General features: G+C 44.8%; 1 protein-coding gene across 9 annotated transcripts in view; it reads right to left on the reverse strand.

Annotated features, from left to right (window-relative positions):
• Positions 1-20,711, reverse strand: part of RFX2 (regulatory factor X2) — a 62,404-nt gene that overhangs the window by 24,900 nt on the left and 16,793 nt on the right. For 2 of the 9 annotated variants that reach the window (XM_075038121.1, XM_075038115.1), the window contains exons 1-5: positions 5,863-6,111; positions 5,020-5,132; positions 2,234-2,323; positions 1,166-1,242; positions 232-496 (exon numbers count right to left, since the gene is read on the reverse strand). In XM_075038121.1, the coding sequence (XP_074894222.1) occupies positions 232-496; positions 1,166-1,242; positions 2,234-2,323; positions 5,020-5,132; positions 5,863-5,869 (552 nt within the window). In that variant the 5' untranslated portion in view covers positions 5,870-6,111. Of the gene's footprint in view, positions 1-231; positions 497-1,165; positions 1,243-2,233; positions 2,324-3,716; positions 4,287-5,019; positions 5,133-5,862; positions 6,112-20,711 lie in introns of those variants that run through there. The other 7 variants (XM_075038119.1, XM_075038120.1, XM_075038122.1 and 4 more) reach the window with 6 other exon arrangements.

A 20,711-nucleotide genomic window follows, 5' to 3' on the forward strand; every position in this document is an offset into this window, starting at 1 on the left:
TGCACTAGAAAGTTTGACAAGCCTCTGCCCACCAGCAAAAGAGACATTCCAAACTCCCGTTGAAAAATATCTGTAGTACACCAGTGTCTATTCTCTCCCTTGCATTTGCATGGCATGTTATACAGACATATACACAGTGATAATGATAGGAATTCTTATTTTCTGAAGGCTTTTCAGTTCCCTTGGAAAAATTCCTGGCCCCCGAGCTGCAACATCTGCAGGGCTACATACCGTTGCTGGAGAGGAGCGTGAAGTATGTGACAGAGAATGTCTAGTGTTTTCCATCCCCCCATGAATGAGATAGGCTCCCGAGCCGGAGAGGATCGGACTTCCCCCAATGTCCATGGTGATGCCCACCATGTTGTGAGAGGGAATGGCTGTAGGAGAGGATGCCGCTGTAGTCACCTGAGCTCCACCTCCCTGCGATTCGAAATAGGATGCTGCGCTGCTGGGGGCGTAAATCTGAGCTTCGGTGTTGTAGGAGTAAGCGGCTCGTCTGTCAAAGGAACAAGAGGGTCAGGAGGGGGAGAGTGGCTTGCAGATCTAAAGTCATGGACAACAGTTTCTGAAATCTGGACCACCTTTTGAAAAAAACTCTATTTTTGGTGGGATTTGCTCCATTGAAATTGAACCCTGTGCTGTAAAAGTCAGTCCTGACAATGTTAAGCAGTCCTGTGACAGCCCTGGAGCAAAGGCCCACAGCCACAGTGTGAGCACAGAGCCCAGGAGTTGCTCTGCAGCCATTGTAGGCAACCTCGGTGCAGAAGGCTGAGAGCACCCCGGAGGGCAGCAGCCCCAAAGCAGGGGGCACAGCAGACAGGAGGAAGAAGAAACCTTACAAAACCCCCTTCTTCCTCTATCAGTTATGCTCTGGTTTCTAAAGCTGCCCCACCTCACCACACAACGGGCTGGGCAGAGGAAAATACTGGATTCTCTGGAGAACAGTCCCTCCACGAGGACACCACCTCCTCCAAGGCTGGAGTCTGGCTGAAACTAGTCCCCACACACAACGTAACATGTGAAACAGTTGTTCCTTCTCTTCCTCCTTTTAATGGTGGGCAGTGCCAGCAGCAGAGCTGGGGTGGAAGGAGCCTGGGAGGACCAAAGGGCTCAACCCAACTGGGAGGGGAACAGGGCTCTGCTACGGCCAACAACAGACTCTTACATGGTTCCATTGGTATAAACAGCTTCTCCTTCCACATACTGGACCTGGGATGGATATACATGCTGCACGGATTGCACCTGAAACAAATATGATAAACTTGAGTTACAGATATGTTATTGCCTAGGAACAGCAGGAGAAATTGCATATTACATCCTTAAACAACTTTCAACCTCACCTTGGCATTTAGGCTTTCTTTTTAAAAGAGAAAAGAAAAACAAAACAAACAAAAAACTGACATGCTTAGGAATCTCAAAGGACGTATTTATTTTAAAAGGTCAAATTAAAATACATAAATTAGTTGCTCCATGAGCAGTGGAAACAATGGAGCTGGGTTTCCTCTGCACACATGTCTCAGGGCTGGTTCTCCGCTGACTAATAAGGGTGAGATCATGCTGCAGCCTTTCCTTCAGAGAGGAGGTTGGCAGTGTCCATCTGCACCCCAGCCCCTTTTTTAATGGTCTGGGAGGAACATAGTTGCCCTCTGTTAAGTTTTTTTTCTGAAACTGAGCAACCAAATAAAAAATTGCTAGAGGAAAAAGTCAAGAGAGTCAGACTCACTGTACACATGAAGCAGCACCACATATGCCTGGTTTCTTAGGAAACAAGGACTGCAAAAGGCAAAGTTCAGATAAACAAAAACGCTTGCATGGCTCTGTCACCTAACCTTTCTATGAAGCCACATGCAGTCAGTACATTTATTTGTGTAATTAAAAAAAATCCCAAACACTTTGCCTCTAAAAAAGTCTTTACAGAGGAGGACTGTTTTTAAATGGCAATTAAAAGCATCCATCAAATCTTCAAACATATGAAAGACAACTGTTACCGTAAAGGTTCTTTCTAAACTTTACATATCTTGAGAGTCTCTTTTGCCATCAGTCTAAGAAAAGAAGAGACACATGGAGAAAGCTGCTCTCACAGTGATCTCCCATTCTCTAATTGCACACAACTCTTTAATTAAGAGCATGGATTTTTCTAAGCAGGTCTCTGGCACAATCTCAAATGTTGTGTGGGACGTGGGGTCCTGTTGACATGGAGTCCCTGGGTGGTGTCTCACCCCAGAGGTATTACCTGTTGTGGAACCTGCTGAACTCTGGGAACAGAGATTTGCTGCATCTGCGCTCCTTTGGGAGTGGAGCCTGCTGCTTGGACCAAAACCCTCTGAAAGAAGAAGATATAGTAACATACACTTAATTTCAGTCTGTAACACAGATGAGTTAGGTATTCTCTTTCAAACTTTCATGGAAAGCTTGTCTCCTACTCCAGCAGCAGCAGTACCCCTTACTTAGTGTCCCTGTGGTCCCCATCCTTCCAATGTAATCTGCACCAGACACCAGCCTGAACTCAGTACCCAGATCTTGGGAAAAGCTGGATTCACATTTTCTGACATGCATCATCTTTAAGTCTCTACACAAGGAAATAACAGCTAACAGTTGACTGATGGGAGGAGCTCAACGTGAGGTTCAGTCGCAGCTAAACAAGAACCACTCCTCACACATTCACATTTTCCTCCTACGGTTGCAAAGTTTCTTCTCTTACAGCTGCTATACCAAACCACACTCTGCCTCCTGCAACAAGAAATCACACTCTCCAAGGCACCACAGCCCTTACGGTTTCTACCAGCACCAAAGCTCTGATGGTTCTGCATCTCCTTTCAATGCTGCCAAGGGCACAGAAACGCTTTGTGTTGCCTTATGGTGGTCACTCTGTCCTCTGCCTCTGCACTGTTATTTCCACTGCCCCCCTGCTCTTTGTGTAATGCTCAGCATTCCGTTTGAGGTTGGACACACATCTTGTAGAGTGCTCAGCACCTTGCAGATCCAGCAAAACAAGCATGGGAATGTGGTGGATGGAAAGAAATGATTCAGTGAGGCCCATGGGAACAGAGCCAAATATCAGTATGGCCTTTTAAACTGATGAGGACCTCCTCCAAGGAGACAGTCATCCTCTGTGGCTTGAGGCTTTAAAAATACCCAGCAGATTGGGCCAACAGAAAAAAAAGCTGCAAAACAATCCCACATGAATCCTAGAAGAGACCTTGACAATTACTGGCTACCTTGTATGTATATATTTATGGGTTTTAGCCTTCTGACACCCTCCCAACATGCCCTTTGTAACCAGCCAGAAATTCTATTCTAGCAGAATTATAGGAATATGATAATTGCCCAGATTTCTAGGCAGCCTCTACATCACCAGTCCCCAGGCTGACCTTCAGCAAGTCTGGACACATTGGAGATCCTGCAGCTGAGCCAGTACACTTATGCCAACCATCACTTTGTCCATTCTCTCTCCAAAAGAGGTTGTAACCAGTGCACAATGGAAACATTATAAGCCGTTTTTCAAGTCATGTCTTGGCAGTGCCACCTACGCCAAAGTCTCAGCAAGATCCTTTCCTTTCTCCTACTTTTTACCCATTCTCTGTCATTGCTTCTACCAAACGACACATCTCCTCCTTTGGCGCAGCTGCCCAGCTCAGCTACTTCTGTAATTTGCCACCGTCTGGTTGCTCCTTCTACCTTCCTACCTACAATCAAAAAAATTAATCATCCCCAACCTGTAAGATGAGGCCATCCTGTTCATACAGCCTTCGCTCACACTGAAAGGTAGACCAGTGATCAACAACACCAAAGGCTTCAGCCTCACACCAGTCATGCTGCCAGTAGTTCATTCCTAGTATTTTCTTTGTCTTGCTGGTGAGAAAGGAAGGCTCTGGACGCTTCTCCTCTTCAGCAATCTTTCACCATCCTCTGGGTCTTCCTTAATCCATGGAGTTCCACTCGATATTCCATGTCATGACAAAAGCACTGGCAAAGGCTGGACAGGTAATTTCATAATCCAAAGTCGATGGGTTTTCTAAACTTCTTTAAGACGTTGTCACAGTCAAATTCACACTAATGACCAACAATCCCTAAGATACTTGACACTATTGATCAGCGGTATCCCCATCATCACAATACGAACAAGAAACGTCACCCAGAGAAATCAAAGATGGGAAGGCTGAGAGATGACAGCGAGCTGGCCAACCATGCACCGAATCACACGACGTGAATTTCCCTGTCTCCTGGTGAATCGAATGCTCCTACTAATTCACAATTTTTAATTGTTCCTTTTCATCAGCATCCAATGGCAGCTACTTCTGCTCACTTGGGAGTTGGAGAAGGGTGTAGCCAAGTTATACCCACCCATCCTCTTCTCCCTCCAGCTTCCTGCGACAAAAACTTCTTTTGATAGTTCCCCAAAAGGCATAAAAAGGAACCAGTTTTACTTAACCCTTCCCGTTTTGCAGTAGGTAGTTTTCATTCATCAGTTGAAGCTATTATTTTTCTCCTATCAGGAGACCTCCCATGTGCATCATATTCATGTATATGAATCATGAGTCCCCCTTCCCCAATTTAAAATGTCAGGATCCACCTACCAAAGGAAGAGACCAGCACGTGGCTCCTCCACCCTCTCCCTGCATTAGCACTCCCTCCACCTCTTCTCTGTTGAGCTCAGTAGCTCATTTGCAGAGATGCCTTTAAGGACTGTTTCATTTTCTCTTGCTTTTATTGACACACCAAATAATGACAACAGGATATTATACTGAAGCAAACACCAAACTGGCATGAAATGACTTTCTTGGGTAGCTAAGTTAAAATCCAAATCCCATGTTTTAAAGCTTGCTTATTTGTAGGGCTAACACATGAAATATCTATGGCCTTTATCAACACAAAGTCCAGCAACAGGTTCTCCCCACTAGCTCAACGAGCTGATTAATAATCCTCTCCCTCATATAAAAACCCTGGCTTAAAATACATCTACCAGCAAAGCAGCTCTCTTCTCCATGGAAACGGCATTCCCAGCTGTGCATACGTTACCTGCTGAGACGCTGGCACTGGCTGCACTACCGGAGCTTGGGCTGATGCAGAAGTGTGAAGTGCCACAGAAGCTGCTGAGTCTGATCCACCCTCTGAACTCTGCATGCTCACTGCTGGGGAGAGCAGAGAGGAGATCAGCCAGGGAAAGCACAGCTGTACACCGCAGCAAACGCCTGAGGAACCCGTGCCTAAAAGGAACAAAATCCCAGTGGAAGATCCAGGGGAAGTGCTAGGAAGGAAGGTGGCTACCTTCCTACACAGAGGACTCTTTTTAGTCTTGGAGCTAATTTTAATACAGTATTATATTAAGAAAAAAGAAAGTTGCACAATTGTTCCACAGAAAGGAGAGGGAAGGAACAGAAAATGCACTTCTAAATATAACCAAAAAGTAGCATTGGAAAATTATTGTGTCATAGTGAGGATAACTTCAGATCTGGAAGAGTAAGAACATATTTTAAAAATAATTTTTTCTCCCCCTCTGCCTTATCATGTTTAACTACTGCAAAAAAAAATTTTAATCAAATCTAAGTACACGCCTGGAGCTTAGGTAATGCTTTCATTTGGAAAGTGGGGTGGTCAATTCGGGTTTATAATCACAACCGATAATCAAACATGAATAGCAGAACAGTGATTCACCATCATTTTAAAACTCCCAAACCACCCCCACAAAGAACACCTCCGTCCTCCCACCCATGCCCTTGCCCCAAAATCCCATCAGCCTCACCAAGGTCCCCAAACACAGACACGCCATCACCCTCCGGTCCTGCTCCCACGCTGCAACCCTACGGAGTTGATGCCCTCAGCATCTTCAAGTCACCCGGGTGCCCCCGTCCCGGCACTCACCCAGCATTGCTCAGCCACCTTGGGAAGCATCCCAAGGGCCACGCGGGAATGTCCTGGGGATGGAGAGATGGGACGACAGCAGGGCTGAGCGCCTGCCCTGCAGCACAGGTTCTCCATCCCCTGGATCCCCTGGTTCCCTTATGGCACTGCCCCAGCACCCCATGTCCATCCTCCACGGGACACGGGACATGTTAAAGCCCAGCTCCCTGAGGGACACCAAGGGTTGCTGCGGTGGTGCTTCCTGAGAGCAAATAATATCATTTGGGGGGTTTTGATGTAATATGGAGGGGTGGAGGAGCCTTTTCTTCTCGGTTTCTTGTGAAAGTTCCTGTTTAAAAAACTATTTTAGGAGGTTTTCTGCTGTCACTTCAAAAGATTCAGAAACATCCAGATTTTGAGCAGTGTCATTTCTCCTTTCTCAGCCTTGCTGCTGAGCGTAACGTAGCCTCCAAATAACGGCATAAAATCTTTTCTGTTTTATTCCCCTTCTCCATCCAATATTTAAACTTTTTCCTCAACTTTGTGCAATTTAAGAGGCAAAAGGAAAAATGAGAAACCGAGCGACACTGCACCCTGCTCATTTGATAGCTCTTTGTGGTAAAAAGAAACACAAGGGGGAGGTGAAGTTACAAAAGTTACCTGTTTATTCGCCTTCAGCCACCGAAAAAAAACCCCAAATATTTAGATTCTTCACAAAACAGGTTTTTAAGACTTTTTTCCAGTCAGTGCTGACGCCATAGTCCCATGCTACCCATTAGCAAATTATAACAATTACTCTCCTGACTTCCCCGAAATCCCACAGCTTGCATGCAATTTTCTCTTTCACATCATCTTTCTCGCACCCAGGAGAAAAAGTAGATACAGAACCCATATAGTCACTGCTCCAAATACAGCTACCAGCTTAATTTAACAGGCCAGAAACAAGGCAAAGAAATTTAGTCACTATTTATCACCATCCGTAGCCCTTCGTAGCCCTTAAGTCTGCCTGCAGCAGACGTGCACAACCCCATTCCCTGCAGCTCCACTATATAAAGGCAGCACCTGCTTCTCCCCATCACTGCCTCTGCATAGTTTTTAGCCAAAACCTCTTTGTGAGAAGATACCAGTTGCAATAGCGCTGTGCAATCATGAAAAGAATAATTCTTGCAGTAAATTAATGAAATAGCCTCCCGCCTGTTTCAGCCCCAAATTATTTGCAACTAAACATTTGGCCAGCACTGTTGGCAAAGGAGGCAGGTTTATAAAGCTCACGTGAAGATGCTCAGGCAGAAGAGAGGGGTCACTTTTAGCATACATATTCTCCTAACTTTTGCAAGAGTGTTTTATTGTCTATCGTTTGTGCCCAGGGCTCCAGTTCCTGGCTTTCTAGGGTTTTGTGAGTGGAAAAATATAGCATGGTGAGGTTGCAGAAGAAAGGCAGCTAAGTTGCCAAATATATTTTAATGATCTATATCAGAATGATTCTGGCAGGGTCAGATCTTGGCATTTCAGGTCTCTTTTCAAGTGTAGTTACAATCAGAAAAGGACACTCAGAAAAATTACCACCTACTCATCTCTGCTGATAAATTTTGTCTTTTGGTTTCCCTCAGTGACCAAAACAGAGCAGAGAGAGGCAGGCAGGGTAGAAGATGAATTGTCTGCTGCCAAAATAAATTATCAACATTATTTTCCGATTTGTTACAAAATGCAGGCTCTGTTAATGATGACAACCAAGCCAGACACAAAGACTCCGATGAAATCTGCAGCTGGTACTTCCAGACAAGGTAGACAGACACAGAAGTACTGGACGGCCAAGGCACACATACAAGACTTCTTATTGTTTTGTTTATCAGTGAAACATCCTGGATAAAGAAGAATTTCCCATTAAAGCCATCCTGTGCTTCCTGAGAATTGGAGAGACAGAGACATGTGCACCATCTGCTAATATCAATTTGCGCTGAAGAAAAGCTGACAACGTAAACAGAATTCCTACACTCTGAGAAACCATTGCAAGGTGCTACAAAGCTTTGGTGACGACCTGGGAGCACAGCTACCAAGTGATCCGGCATCCGAGCCAGGGCTCCAGAGGATGGATAAAGCATCAGCTTTCAAGGAGGAAAGGAAACGTGGCAGCCAAAGTCTTCCTCTTCCCTCTTCTTGGGAGTTGTGTGTGCAAAGTAAGGAACACCCTTGTAGCTCCTCAATGAACATCAGCTGCTGGAGCTCGGCCATCCACTTGCACAGCTCTTGGGCAGTTATGCCACGTCCCCAAAGCAAATGCCCATGAAAGGACTCGCTGCTCTCCTTCGATCTCATTTTTCACCTCCCACAGGGGACGGAGGTTTTACAGTGTTCTTGATCATCCTCTCCTAACAGAGACTCAGTGGCTCAAAAGCGAACCCTCCTGTTTCCTAAAGATCTAAGATCTGGTTAGATCTGGTCTAAGAAAGAGAGGTTCATCCCAGCCGTGCTTGCTTCCCACTCCTGGCTGGGGGAGAACGCTGTAGCTCTCTCACAGCAGAAGTGACCCACAGAAGCTATTAAAAGGTGTCTCGTGGCTTCTGACAGCCTGACAGCTTGGCAGACCCCCTGGTACCGGGGAGTTTGCACACACTGAGAAGCTAATTAGTAGTCAACAAAGCTGCTGGTGGGTCACAGAAAGGATGAGCAGCCACAGTTGACTTTCTCAGCTCCAGGGCTCCTTACCGGGTTAAGAGCAAAAAGACAAGTCAGTTATTATGCCAGGGGAATGAGCAGATGGGACCTGACCTTGCATAAGGAATAAAATCGCCATGAGAAGGTCCTTACTTAAGACATTGGCATTTCAGGTAGAGGCAAGTTTAAAAGTCTGGTTGCTCAACGTGGCCGGTGATGTCACATGCAGCATCAGGATTGTGGAAAGCATTGCAGAAATCTGGATTCCAGGTTGCATCATCACTGAATGAATCAGGCAGATAACAAGGCTGCTGCCTCTGGAAACCGTCTGTTTACACACAGCTATCTCGGTATCCAAGCAAACAGCGGTGACAGGAAAGGAAATACAGAAAAAACTAATAACTTCTGGGTGCTATTTCTGGTTCTGCCACCAGCTTGCTCTGTGACCTTGAACAGGATGCTTCCCCTTCCCCGCGCTTCAATTTTCCCACTCCTAAAAAAGCCACAATACTCCCCTAGGTAAGGTATTTTTTGAGCACTGGTCTCAGAGGGCTGTCAAAGTCTGAATGCATTTGAGAAAGACAAGTAGTAATATTGCAAGCCTTGAGGGCTGATAAAAACTCCAGTTGTCACCGTTTCATTCATAAGCCACGTTACCTTCGTGTAAATAGCCTTGCCTTTGTTAATCTCTCCTGCGTAAACCCGCTCCAAAATGCTGGGAAAACAGAGATAAGAGAAGCATTTCAAAATATTTTCCACATTCAAATTTGCAGCGAGACGGGCGAGAAAAGGAGGGGGCAGGAGAAGAATATCACACAGCTTTCTCCTGCGAGTCGCCTTCGAGTGCCAAGAAGGGAAAGCAGCAGCATCCTCTGCACCAGTCCCCAAGCTCCCAAAAAGAGCTTGGGAAAGGAGGGGGGCTGATGCAAGAGCCCCCTGTAATGAGAAGGGTGCTCCTGGGTGCTCGGTCTGTGCTGCAGCCCACGAGCTCTGCCATCCAGGAGATAAGGAGGAACAGCAAGTATTTTTCCACAGAATGTTTTAATATAAACGATCAGCTCCTGAACACTCAAACAAAAACGTTTCAGAGCTAAATGCCGAGACCTCAAACGTCTAATAACTGCGCTGATCAGAGCCAGAGCAGGGAGTCCGCCCCAGGGAAATATTTGGTTTATTTTTCTTTGGTGCTCTGGTCCTCACTTAGCAGGACATGGAGGCACAGAGCTAGCTGAGCACCAGCAGCCATCCCAAGGGCTCCAAGACTTCGAATAAAAGAGGATTTAAGTCCCTGCCTTCCTCAGGCCCGTGGTCGCTTTGGTTGTAATTGTGGGTGTTTTTATACTAGAAGAAAATGCTACCATTTGAAGTGAATGTAACTTCGCCCCCTCCCCATTTTTATTTTTTAAGAGCCGCCTTACATAAATCTGGGGTAGGACTGGCACAGCCTTGGCTCTCGTGGGGTATTTAGGTCATGTATTTCCATTTCTTTATTTTTTGAAGGTGAAAATGTAAAAGAGATTAGCTACACTACACCAACAAGCAGTGAATGCCTTTTTTAAATCCAGAATAATCATACAATCATACTAGTGTTGCTTACAAAATACTAAAATTGTTACTGTTTCAGTGAATCACTTGCTCATTTGAAGACAAAACATATCATTAACTATTTTATTTAATTTGCTTTTCAAAGATTACCTCGTCATCCTTTAATCTTATTTAAACTTTCTAAATTCCTTTATTACATCTTTTTTTTTTCTGGCAGACCTTTTGAAATAGAATATAATACTGGGACAAAAATGAGGGAAAGGAAAATGTCTTTGATGAGTTTTTGGTTGCTGTTTTTTATGGTGAACAGTCAATTATTTTACCTTTGCGACAAAGTTTCTCAGAGCTACTTATATCTAAGCTTCCCAGTAAACCTTGGTGGGTGTTATTACCGCTATTGAGTAAGTAATTCCCTCTGTTTGCCATTTGTAAAAACTTCTTCTCAAAGAGGATTTAAATGTGGGGCATAAAAATCCACCAGGAAAATGACTGCCTTGAAGTACAGCAATCAATGGTAAATCAGATTTTTGATGACTGAAGGATGTACTTCATTACTTTCATTTCAAATTAAGATATAAAGGCAGAAAAAGTTTATTCTTCCAGGTGAACCTGCTATAATTATGCTTGCCTTTTTTATTAATGAGATTTAGTATATCCAACAGCCAGGATGCTCAGCTGTGCACAGTTCGTGGTCCAAGTTTTCTTTCTGTTCAACGGATCTTGGGCTGACCAGGGGGTAAAATAACCAGGGAATCACATACGGTCACATTTCCATATACAAGTTCATGATACAACTATGAATTTTTTATACAAATCTCCTGATACCTGGTATTTTACTGAGAATAATGGGAAGGTTGTAGTTTAATTAAGAAAATGAACTATTTCTCATCCATAACATTGACCTGCTAGGATCAAAATTCAAACCCAAGTTTTTGCCGTTTTTTGTTTGGCTTTGTGCATTTTTTGCATACTTTGAAAGGAAGGCTTACATATAAAAATAGTTATTTGGTTTCTGGAACTTTTATTCAGGTTTAGTTGGCTTGGAGCTTAGATAAATAGGAAAACCAGAACAGCAATAACTGAATTCAGAAGAAATAAAAATGCCATATAAGCATCACATTCCATATGGGCTCTAAGTGGCATTTTCTCCCCTGACTACAGAAGAAGGAACTATGGTTTTTACATTTAATAGATTCAGTACTGAGAATCCTCAATGCTCTCAAAAGTGACTGAAAATAATAAAAGGAATACAGGGAATAGCAGCTTTTGACTTTCTTTTCTAGCAGATGCACACTATCCATCAACTTTATCCACCACACTCTATGCCACATTTATTTTACTAAAGAAAACCTTCTCTAAATATTTTCCATTTCATTCAACATTTTTGGCTTCATCTGTATTTAATAATTTGCCCTGAAAAGGCATTAGCTGTGTTTTAACCAGAGCACAGAAAGGAAGTGTTTGGTTCTTTGGAAGAAGAAACTTTTTTATCTGATGTGAATGAAAATGCGACTGAGTGAATTACACCACCTTAGAGCAGGACTAAGGGAAATACTTGTATCAAACCCAGCTTGCCTCCTGCCTCCACATGCATCCTTTATCCCCGCTGTGCATTCTCCAAAGCATGATCTCTGCAAGAAATAACAGGCGTTCCCCTGAAATTCCAATCAGGAAAATATTAATATTTTTTTTTCTATTGCCCAAAAAACTCAGAAGCCAGAGGAGCACATGAGCAGGCACTTGCAGCCTGCCAGCACATGGCTCTGAACTGAGACCAAGGGCCAAGTATGCACCCATCTTTGCACCCTCTTTGGAAAAACATGATTCCAGCTCACCCATCTGTGAAACCAAAAGAAACTCTTTGCTTTTGGATGGCTGAGCCAAAGAGAACCTGCTCTGAGCCAAAGAGAACCTGCTCTACCAGCATCCCCATTTAGGAGTTCTCTTTTCCTTCAGACTGTACAAGGGATGCTCGGAGAACAAAGCTCCTAACATGGCTGTTAGCAATGGGTGCAGCTCAAAGCATCTGGAAGTCTGGCTGCTTAGCACCTGAACTTAATCCCTGTCTAAAATGTTGTACAACCGGCAATCATGATACCAGCTTGACTGAGGAGAGCTACATTATTTCCTGGGTTTTTAACTGCTCTAAAAGCCTTGGAAGAAGAGCCTGCTATTCTGGCTTTCAGAGGGAGCCAGAAATCACAGGAGCAGGTTAGGACTGGACGGAGTCTTGGCTCATCAAAACCTTGGCGTCCGCACCAAAACCCCTCATTCCACGCCGAGGACAGTCCGTAACGCCTGCAGCCACGCGACACAGAGCCTGGGATACTGTGGGATGGTGCCCAGCATCCCCACTAGCAGCAATAAGCACTTGTGTCCCATTCGCATCCCGAGGGCTGGAGCAGCATTTGCCTTTCACCACCAGCCCCTCCTAAACCAGCATCCCCTTCCAGCAGAGGATGGGGGAGAGGTTTGGGCCATCTCTATACTCGGAGCAGTGCGAACATGCCCTCATCCCCATCGCAGCTGAAAGCGAGCTCTTGCAGACAAACAGGAGCTGGCACTAAAGAGTGTCCTGAACTGCATGTCGTAACCTTTAGCCTTTTAATAAGCAGTGGCAAGTGGAGGGGATGGAAGGGGGAAGCAAACATGACAAGGAACTTGATAATAAGCTGATTCTGGAGAGGCTGCTTATTACATTGCTTCAAAATGTTATAAACAAAGAAGGCACCAGAGCCTTCCACTGATTAGGTTAAATTAATTTAAAACAGAAGCAAACACGGCTTGTCTAAGAGCTCTAGTTACCTGGAAACACAGATAAACCCAAAACATGCGTTTCAAGGGCAGCAGGCAGTATAGCTGGGGTTTTTTTCAGAAACCTGGTCCTCATGGAAAAATACAAATTTGGAAATGGCTTTTATTAGCAAGTTAATAATATACCGAAATACAAATATACACTCAGTCTTTAATTAGATTTCATGGAATCAAGTCAAGTAATACACACACACACACACACACGCACACACACGTAATTGTTGCGTAACAGCAGTTCACTGATCTTTGCTGTTCCTTTAAAAGTAACTTTCAGACAGGCAGAAGAGAGGGAGGAATGTATCTGTGCTGGCTGTATAATTTGGAGTTTCCTTAAGAGTCAGCTGAGACTGAATAGCAGAAGCCGTGATGGTTTAATGTTGCTGGCAGGAGCCTGTGCACAAATCCCACGTGCATGGATCTCAGACCTGAACACGGGCAAAGTAATGTTGCGACCGTCCCTCCCATACAAAAACCTGTGCTATTTTCTTTCTGGGTTAATAATACAAATACTCTTCATGTGTCAAAAGCCAGGACAGGATTCCTTCAGATCCGAATGCATCCCTTCTGGTGCTCAGAAATGCAGGGGCCAACATACAGCCCATTTACTGCCGTGCTGCATTTCACCCTCAGTCTCCCAACAGACTTACCTGCACAAGTCCCAGCTGTTTGTTCTTAAGAAAAAGTTCCAGATTTTTAGCTTAGCACAACCCTGTCAACAAGTGCTTGAAACTCCTTGTTTCTATACTAGCTAAATCTTGACTTCAGAAAAGTTTTGCTACAATGATGGCAAATAATGCTACCCAAGAAACGACATCTTGGTATTTGCTGAACAGTAAGGAAGCTTTCACATCTGGAAAGAAGAATTAAAAGTCATACACTACACTGTAGTCCATGTCCAGGCCCTTCAGATACCGGCTGCAACATATGCATTGGTGCTAGCTGGTGAAAGCAAATACAAGTTCCAGGCTCAAATTAATAATTTTCCCATATTTTTAGTATGTGCACTGTACAGGTTTCCCAGGGCTGTGATTCAACAGGGGAAATACAACATGTCAAGCAAAAATCTGGCACAAAAGCATTTCAAAGGTTCCTTTCCAGGACAAATCTTAAAGTTTCAATTGTCAGCCAAACCAGAACATCTGGTTACTCGACCCCTGTGGTCCGTAGCTCTGCTATCTGCATGCTCCCAGGATGATCCCAGGTACCGGGTACAGCTAATCCTTCCCCAACTGAATTGGGCTCATTTTGGAACAAGGAACTGCAAACCTTGGTACTCAACCACATTTCTGCAAGACCCACTTTTATAGCTTGTCCTATGGCAGAAAACTATGGAATATGTCACTTATTTTAAATTAATTCCAAGAGATCATCTTAATTTAAACATGTACGTTCATCAACCCTCACTTTTTACTTTTTAGACTAGACAATCCTTTAAATGGTCTTAAGGTTAGCCAGCCTTTTGACAATGTAAGTGTGAAGCAGGAGATTTGCTGCAGTATTTCATTTTGATGTGGGGCAGCAGCAGCAGCCGTTTCCATCACGTCTATCCAGTGAACAGCAGAAACAACCACTGCCAACACAGCCCAGTATATTGTTATTTATTTACATAGCACCATTCACAAGCATTGTGGTGCTTAACAAAGTTAAGCAGAACAAGCCACAAACATAAATGGTGGCTGTTCAGAGAAGAGACGACTTTGTCCCAGATTTTACAGCATCAGCTGAGTCCGTGCTCCGGAGGTCTCCGGAAGAGATTCCACCATGGGGTGGACTGAAACATGGCATGAGGGGATAAACAAGTGGGCACGAGTGTTACTGTTGCTGTGGGTTTGTACTGGAGAGTTTGAGAAGCTAGAAAGGAGAGCTGGAGCAAGAAGAGAAACAAGAAGTTGTCCCTTTTCCCCTCTGAAAGGCAGATAGTGCCTGGGCAGGCAGGAGGAGGAGGAGGAGGAAGAAGAAGGCTTTGCCTTCTCCTGATACTAAGGGCAAGTTTCTTTGTCTCTCTCAAACATCTGTGTGAGCTCCGACCCCACTGTCCTTCTGCCTGCACACGAGATGCTCTTCCAGGCTGTGCTAACTCTGCACGCTCCCAGGGAGCATTGTCCTGAGCAGGGACTGGTGTTACTGGGGAAAGAACCACCACACAGGTCTGGGCTCTGCTCCTGCACACCACAGAAAATGGAGTCTCACCCTTTGTGTGATGGTGCTGTCGTCCCACAAGTGGGGCCGTTTATCCGGTGTGCAAAACGCCAATACACACAGAGCGGATGTATTTTATCCCAATTCATGTTTGCACAAATATAGGGGCTTGGTGGTAATCTACAAAGCTAGCACCCCTCATGCCTAAATGGGCAAGCAATTTATACTGCTCAGTTATACATATTTAATTTCCAAAGTTCTTCCCCCAAACTATTATTGGTAGTTACTTATCTAGCACAGTTTCTACTGGGCTGAAGTTTTCCCTGCTTCGAATTAAAGGTCTGGTGTTCTTTTATTCTACAGCACACGCTCAAGGAGGGGGGGGTAAGTCTTTTTGGTCTGGAGTTGAGTCGGTGATCATGATCTCCTCCTGCCACCTTTACCTTTCCTCCAGTTATTGAAGATTTTGGCTGACTTCCTGCCTATTAGCAATTACTCAAGTTTTCGGCGCCTCCTGAGGCAGAATGTTCCCTTCTTATCAGTCTTTTAGTTCTTCTTCAGGGGCACAGTGGCTAGCAGGGCATGCATTGGTTATACAGAGGGAATCTTGTTTCACAAGACCTTTGTGGCCTTTTTAAGGTGGCTGAAGTACATCATTTCTTAAGTACATCATTTCTTAAGTAAATCAGTGCCACACCAAAACACCCTCATGGGGACATGCAAACTTTTCTCACCTGAGTTTGGGATTTGCTTGTTGATGATTCTGCTTCTGCTCCCCAAGTTCAAAATCTGCATTGCCTATGTGCATTTGCAAGTGTGCTCAACGGAGCCACAGGCTGGCATGGGGGGGGGGGGTCCTCAAAACTAAACTCACAGTTGTTATTCAACTGTTCCATCACAGTCTTCAGTGCTTGTTTCAGCAAGTAATGGGACAGAAGCAATTGCTTTCCAGACCAGTGTACTGCTACCAGTGAAGAAGGGGAATGAGCTTGTTTTTTTTTCCTGTGGAAATTTAAGGTTCATACACGTATTGGTGAGCAGTACTGCAGACTCCAGGACTAAACAAGACCCCAAAGAGAAGACACAAACTACCTAGAGACATGTAATTCTTCCTGGAAAGGCAAAGAAATGAGAAGCCTGTTTTAGATGCCCTAGAAACGCAGTTTGGGAATATGTATTTGAATATTCTGCACTCGGAGAAAGGCACTGTTGTATTTTTGGTGAGGACAGTAACAGGACAGACCATATTCTAGATGAATGGGGGAAAAGAGTCTTGCAACAGCTGTACACGGCTCTAACAGCTCACACTCTCCCAAAGAAAGAGAATTGACTGTTAGCGCACTAGAATTAACAGAGTTCTATCTTGTTATCCAGGCAATAAATTCCTGTGGGCAGTGTTTTTGGCCTGGAGACACGAGTGGGTGGCTTTCCGACAGCCCTCTCAGCCCACTAAACCTTCTGTACGTAGTCCGGCCGGAGCGGGGTTCAGAGAACCCCCCCAAAACGCACTTACATTTATCCATCCGCTGAAGCGGGCAAGGCAAAACCTGCCGTTCTAAAAACCCGTCATCCTCCAGCGCTGGGCTGACGGACCAGGATCGGGCTTAAACTCTTATCGAGTGGGAAGATTTAAGTTCTTTTGAATCATAAAGTAACTCGGAGGGGGGGGGAGTTGTCTTTAGTCCTCGGGGGGGTTCCGGGGGCAGGGGGGACCCCCCGCACCCCGCAGATCCATGAGAAGCGCGGTGCGGGAGGAGGAAGAGGAGGATGCTGGTGCCGGCGGGGGGGGGGGGGGGGATGCGGAGCCGGGGCTGTTTGGGGAGCAACAGCGGTTGCCATGGGCAACGCGGTCCGCTGGCGTGTCCAGGGCGCGTTGCTAAGCAACGGGGGGAGCGCTGCCCAAACCAAACATCGCCCCCCCCCGCCGCCGCCGCCGCCGAGGCACACTAAATATGTCAGCGGGTATTTTCAGAAGCCCGGGAGGACTGACAAATAATTTCTTTGCTATAGTAACCGGGAGGGAGAGGGGAGGAAGGGGGGAGGACTGCGGGGTTTGGTTTTGTTGGTTTTTTTTTAATTGTGATTTTTGAATAAATGGATTAACAGGCTGGACGGTGTTCTTCAAAGCAGATGTGCAGGAAAAAACCTTTTTTTTTTTTCTTGTTCTGTTTTTAAAATTATTATTAAGGAGTTAACCTCTTTTGGAGACGGTAGGAACTAGTCATTATGCAAAGCCCCGTGTCCCCAGTTTGCTGCCCTGGGAAGCACCGCACAGGCACCAGCATCGCACGGCCAGAGCTACCCGCAAAAACCCAAGTCCCTGAGCAAGTACTCTTTCAACTTCGTCTTTTTTCTTTTTTTCCCCACCTATTTGTAGATTCCTAGAAGTTTCCCAGCAGAATTTAGATCCCTCTAAAGCAGGATTTAGCTTACTTAGAACAGGTTTGTTTTTCTTGGTGGTATCTCTGAGCACGGGGAAAGGTGGTCTGGCTGGGAAATCAGTTTTCAGGAGAGGGCTTGTGTGGTTTTTGAGTGTCCTCTAATTTGATGAAGAGGAGAAACTCACCAGAAAGATGTTTTTCCCATGTTAATGGAACTAGAAGAACTAATTTAAATTCTCGAATTTGTAATTTTTTTACATTAAAATTTGAGGCAACTAATCCTAAGCAAAAACTTATAAACGCTCGGAGGATTTTAAGGGAGACCTTGCTCTCTGTGGAAATAAAGACTAGAGATAGGCTTTTGTTGGGCTGCTGGGAACAGATCATTGTCCTGGGTGCAGTGGTATGATCTAAAACATAAAAGTTCTGCTGTGCTTGCTAATCATCATTAAGGCCACATGCTGCTGTCACAGGTTCCCAGATTCAATAGGAGCAGAATTTGGGCAGAAATTGTCCCTCTAACTTTCAAATCTAAGCTTAGGCATTGGCATCACATCAGTTCACCTTCACAGTGATTAACAATAAAGCTTATCACTGAAGCTGCTGATTTCCAAGTGTGGGCACTGCCACAGAATTGCAGCAAGGCATTCACTTCTCTGAGGCAGATGTCATGAAAAACAGAAATCACTCATCTGCCGGATAAAAAATAAAAAGTCATAGTACTGGGCCACTTTTAAAATAAGGTCTTTCAAAAATTCTGTTCTCAGCCCCCAAACTACTCCTTGGTCTTCTAGCATTTGATTGCATTTATCTCCTTCTCAGGGGAACTTGCATGCCTCTTGCATGAGAACAGTAGACCCAGGAACACTTTGAGGGAGGCAGCTTTTCTTGTGATGTTCAGAGCAGCATTCAACTGAGAGCAGACACTCGTGCAAGACAGCCAAGAGCTCGGCATAGCTTGGTAACTTAAAAATGACAACTGAAAATTAAGAAATGTCATAACTTGAAGAATCTGCCCAGCAAAGGGGTAAAATACGCACCATTTGCAGCTATTTGAGGTGATCTGGTAGCATTTGCACTCATTACACAAAAAAGTAAACTCAAAACAAGCTCCTTTACTTAAAGGTATCCTTGCCCATCCTGCCTACTGCCTTACAGTAGACTTCAGCATTGAAGTCTCCAAGCTCTGTGAAACATGGTTAAAAGATGCTTTAACATTGCAACATTTGGCCAAGTGAAGGACTTTAATAGATAATTCTGGCTAAGAGGAACATCTCTGCCATGACAGCAGAAGCAGCATAGATGAATGTGACCAACTTCTTGATAACTCTGGTCTCACTCAAATGCCAGCCTGTGAAGCAAGCCAAAACTCACTTTCTAGACCCTCTTGCTCCTTGGTCCTTCCACCAAAATTACTAAAGCGATATCTTTGCTGGCATCGATCCAAGACCTATCAACTCATTTCAGAGTGTAAAAGAGGTTAACTGCCTTGAAAGAGCCACTATTCTTATTCCTTAAGATGGGCAAATTAAGTCCAAGATTCTTCTCATTCCATTCCTTTCTGCTAAGTGCTCTCGTTCCTGCTTTAATATGCTAAAAAGTTACTGCTGGGATGAGGAAAACACATTGAAATTGAGACCTGACACCTCTCATCTCAAGTTAGGATGCTAGTGGGGGGTTTTAGGGTTTCAGCTGCTAGAGTCCTGTTACTCCCACAGAGCTATGCCTGGCAAGAAAAAGGGTTTCTAGCTTTCCAACTTTTACTGACAAAGTAAGAACCACCACCCAATTTCAGAAAGTCACTATTTAAACAGCCAGTCTTCCTTATTTTTATCTCCTAGTGGTTTTTAATCCAACCTTATACTTTTGGGAATTTCTGGCCTCATGGGGGAGGGAGCAGTCTATTTGCAATCATATAGCAGCTCACCCCCCCCTTTTCTTTCCCCAAGTATCTTTCTACTTTTGCTTTCCAGAAAATGAAATGTACATCCACTTCTTGCAAGCATGAGAGCAATGTTAGAAGCGTTAAGTGTGACTGCAGGAGCTATTTCCAGTCTATACAGCATTTACTGTATGTGCTGAGCAGTATATTGTAGAGGCCGTGAAATGCTAATGATCTCCAGGCTGCTAGAGATACAGTCCTAAATAGAAGGAAAAAGTCTCTTTTGAGAGATTTTTTGCCCATTCCATCTCCAGAAACCATACAAAACTTTAACACCTCCCTTTGGCTACAGCTTTCCAAGTTACATTTGAAAAACTGAAAAGGAAAAACAGATGGGGGTGGGGGAGTGGATAAAGATGATCCGACAGAGCTAAAATATCCATTAGTGGTAAATTCCACCATCTCCTCCCCCTCCCAGAAAAACGGACTGCATGGGTCAGATTCCACCCGCAAACCAAGAAACCAGCTCCAACCACATTCACTCAGACAGCCCTTTTTATTCTCTTGCTTGTCTAACCGGCTGCTAGGCAACCTGAGGAGCATTGCTGCTCATATGCATTAGGTATTAACTATTATTTCATTCCTTCCCCCGTATTTACAAAAAGGCAGCAACCTCAATTCATAGCAGACTGTTCTTTTCCCAAAAGCTAATGCTGGCTAAACTAAGCTGGAAACAGAGTTAGAGCCATGTAAGGGTTGAATATACCCACTTTAGCTATAGGATGCTCTCGATGTAGGTGCTATGGGGTGCATAGAATTTCCAGCACCCAGCATTAGCCACCTACCCTAAGTGCCCTCGTTAGGGACTAAAGAACTCATTGTTGGTGTACCAGGAGATGCAGCTGCTCTGAGCCAACCTCTGGAGGTAACTGCCTCTGCGCTCCCTGCACTGAGAGTCTAAAATCCTGATTTAAGCTTAGTGCCCAGAGTGAAGCAACGCAAACATCCCCACTGCTCCTGCTGCATCCAGCCCTCAAATGGTGAGAGGCGTTCCCTCTGGAGGTGGTAATCTGTGATATCCCCTGCCATAATAAAGCCCTGATTTTGGCAGGAGGAGTCACAAAGGTGTAAAGCAGGGGAGATGGACAGCACAAGGGATGCCCTTGCCCTGCCTGGGAAGCTAAGGTGGAATTTGAGAAACTACACAGTGTGCACGGCTTTCTGCTCCCCTCCCTCCTGTCAACCAGTTCTGCAAGTAGCATCTCCATCTTTGCCAAAGGCAACTCTTCCAGCAATTTCAGTAGACGTTTTGCCTGAAGAAACAAAAAATCAAAACTGGGACAGGACAAAAGAAAGCAGCAGCTGCCAGTGTTTAGAAATGGCCGGGATACTTCAGTTCAGCAAAGAAATTCAGCGACATACTCGGCTCCCCTTGAGAGCCTGGTCCCAAACTT

Source organism: Buteo buteo, chromosome 10 (assembly GCF_964188355.1).
Source record: "Buteo buteo chromosome 10, bButBut1.hap1.1, whole genome shotgun sequence".
Taxonomy (NCBI): Eukaryota; Metazoa; Chordata; class Aves; order Accipitriformes; family Accipitridae; genus Buteo; species Buteo buteo.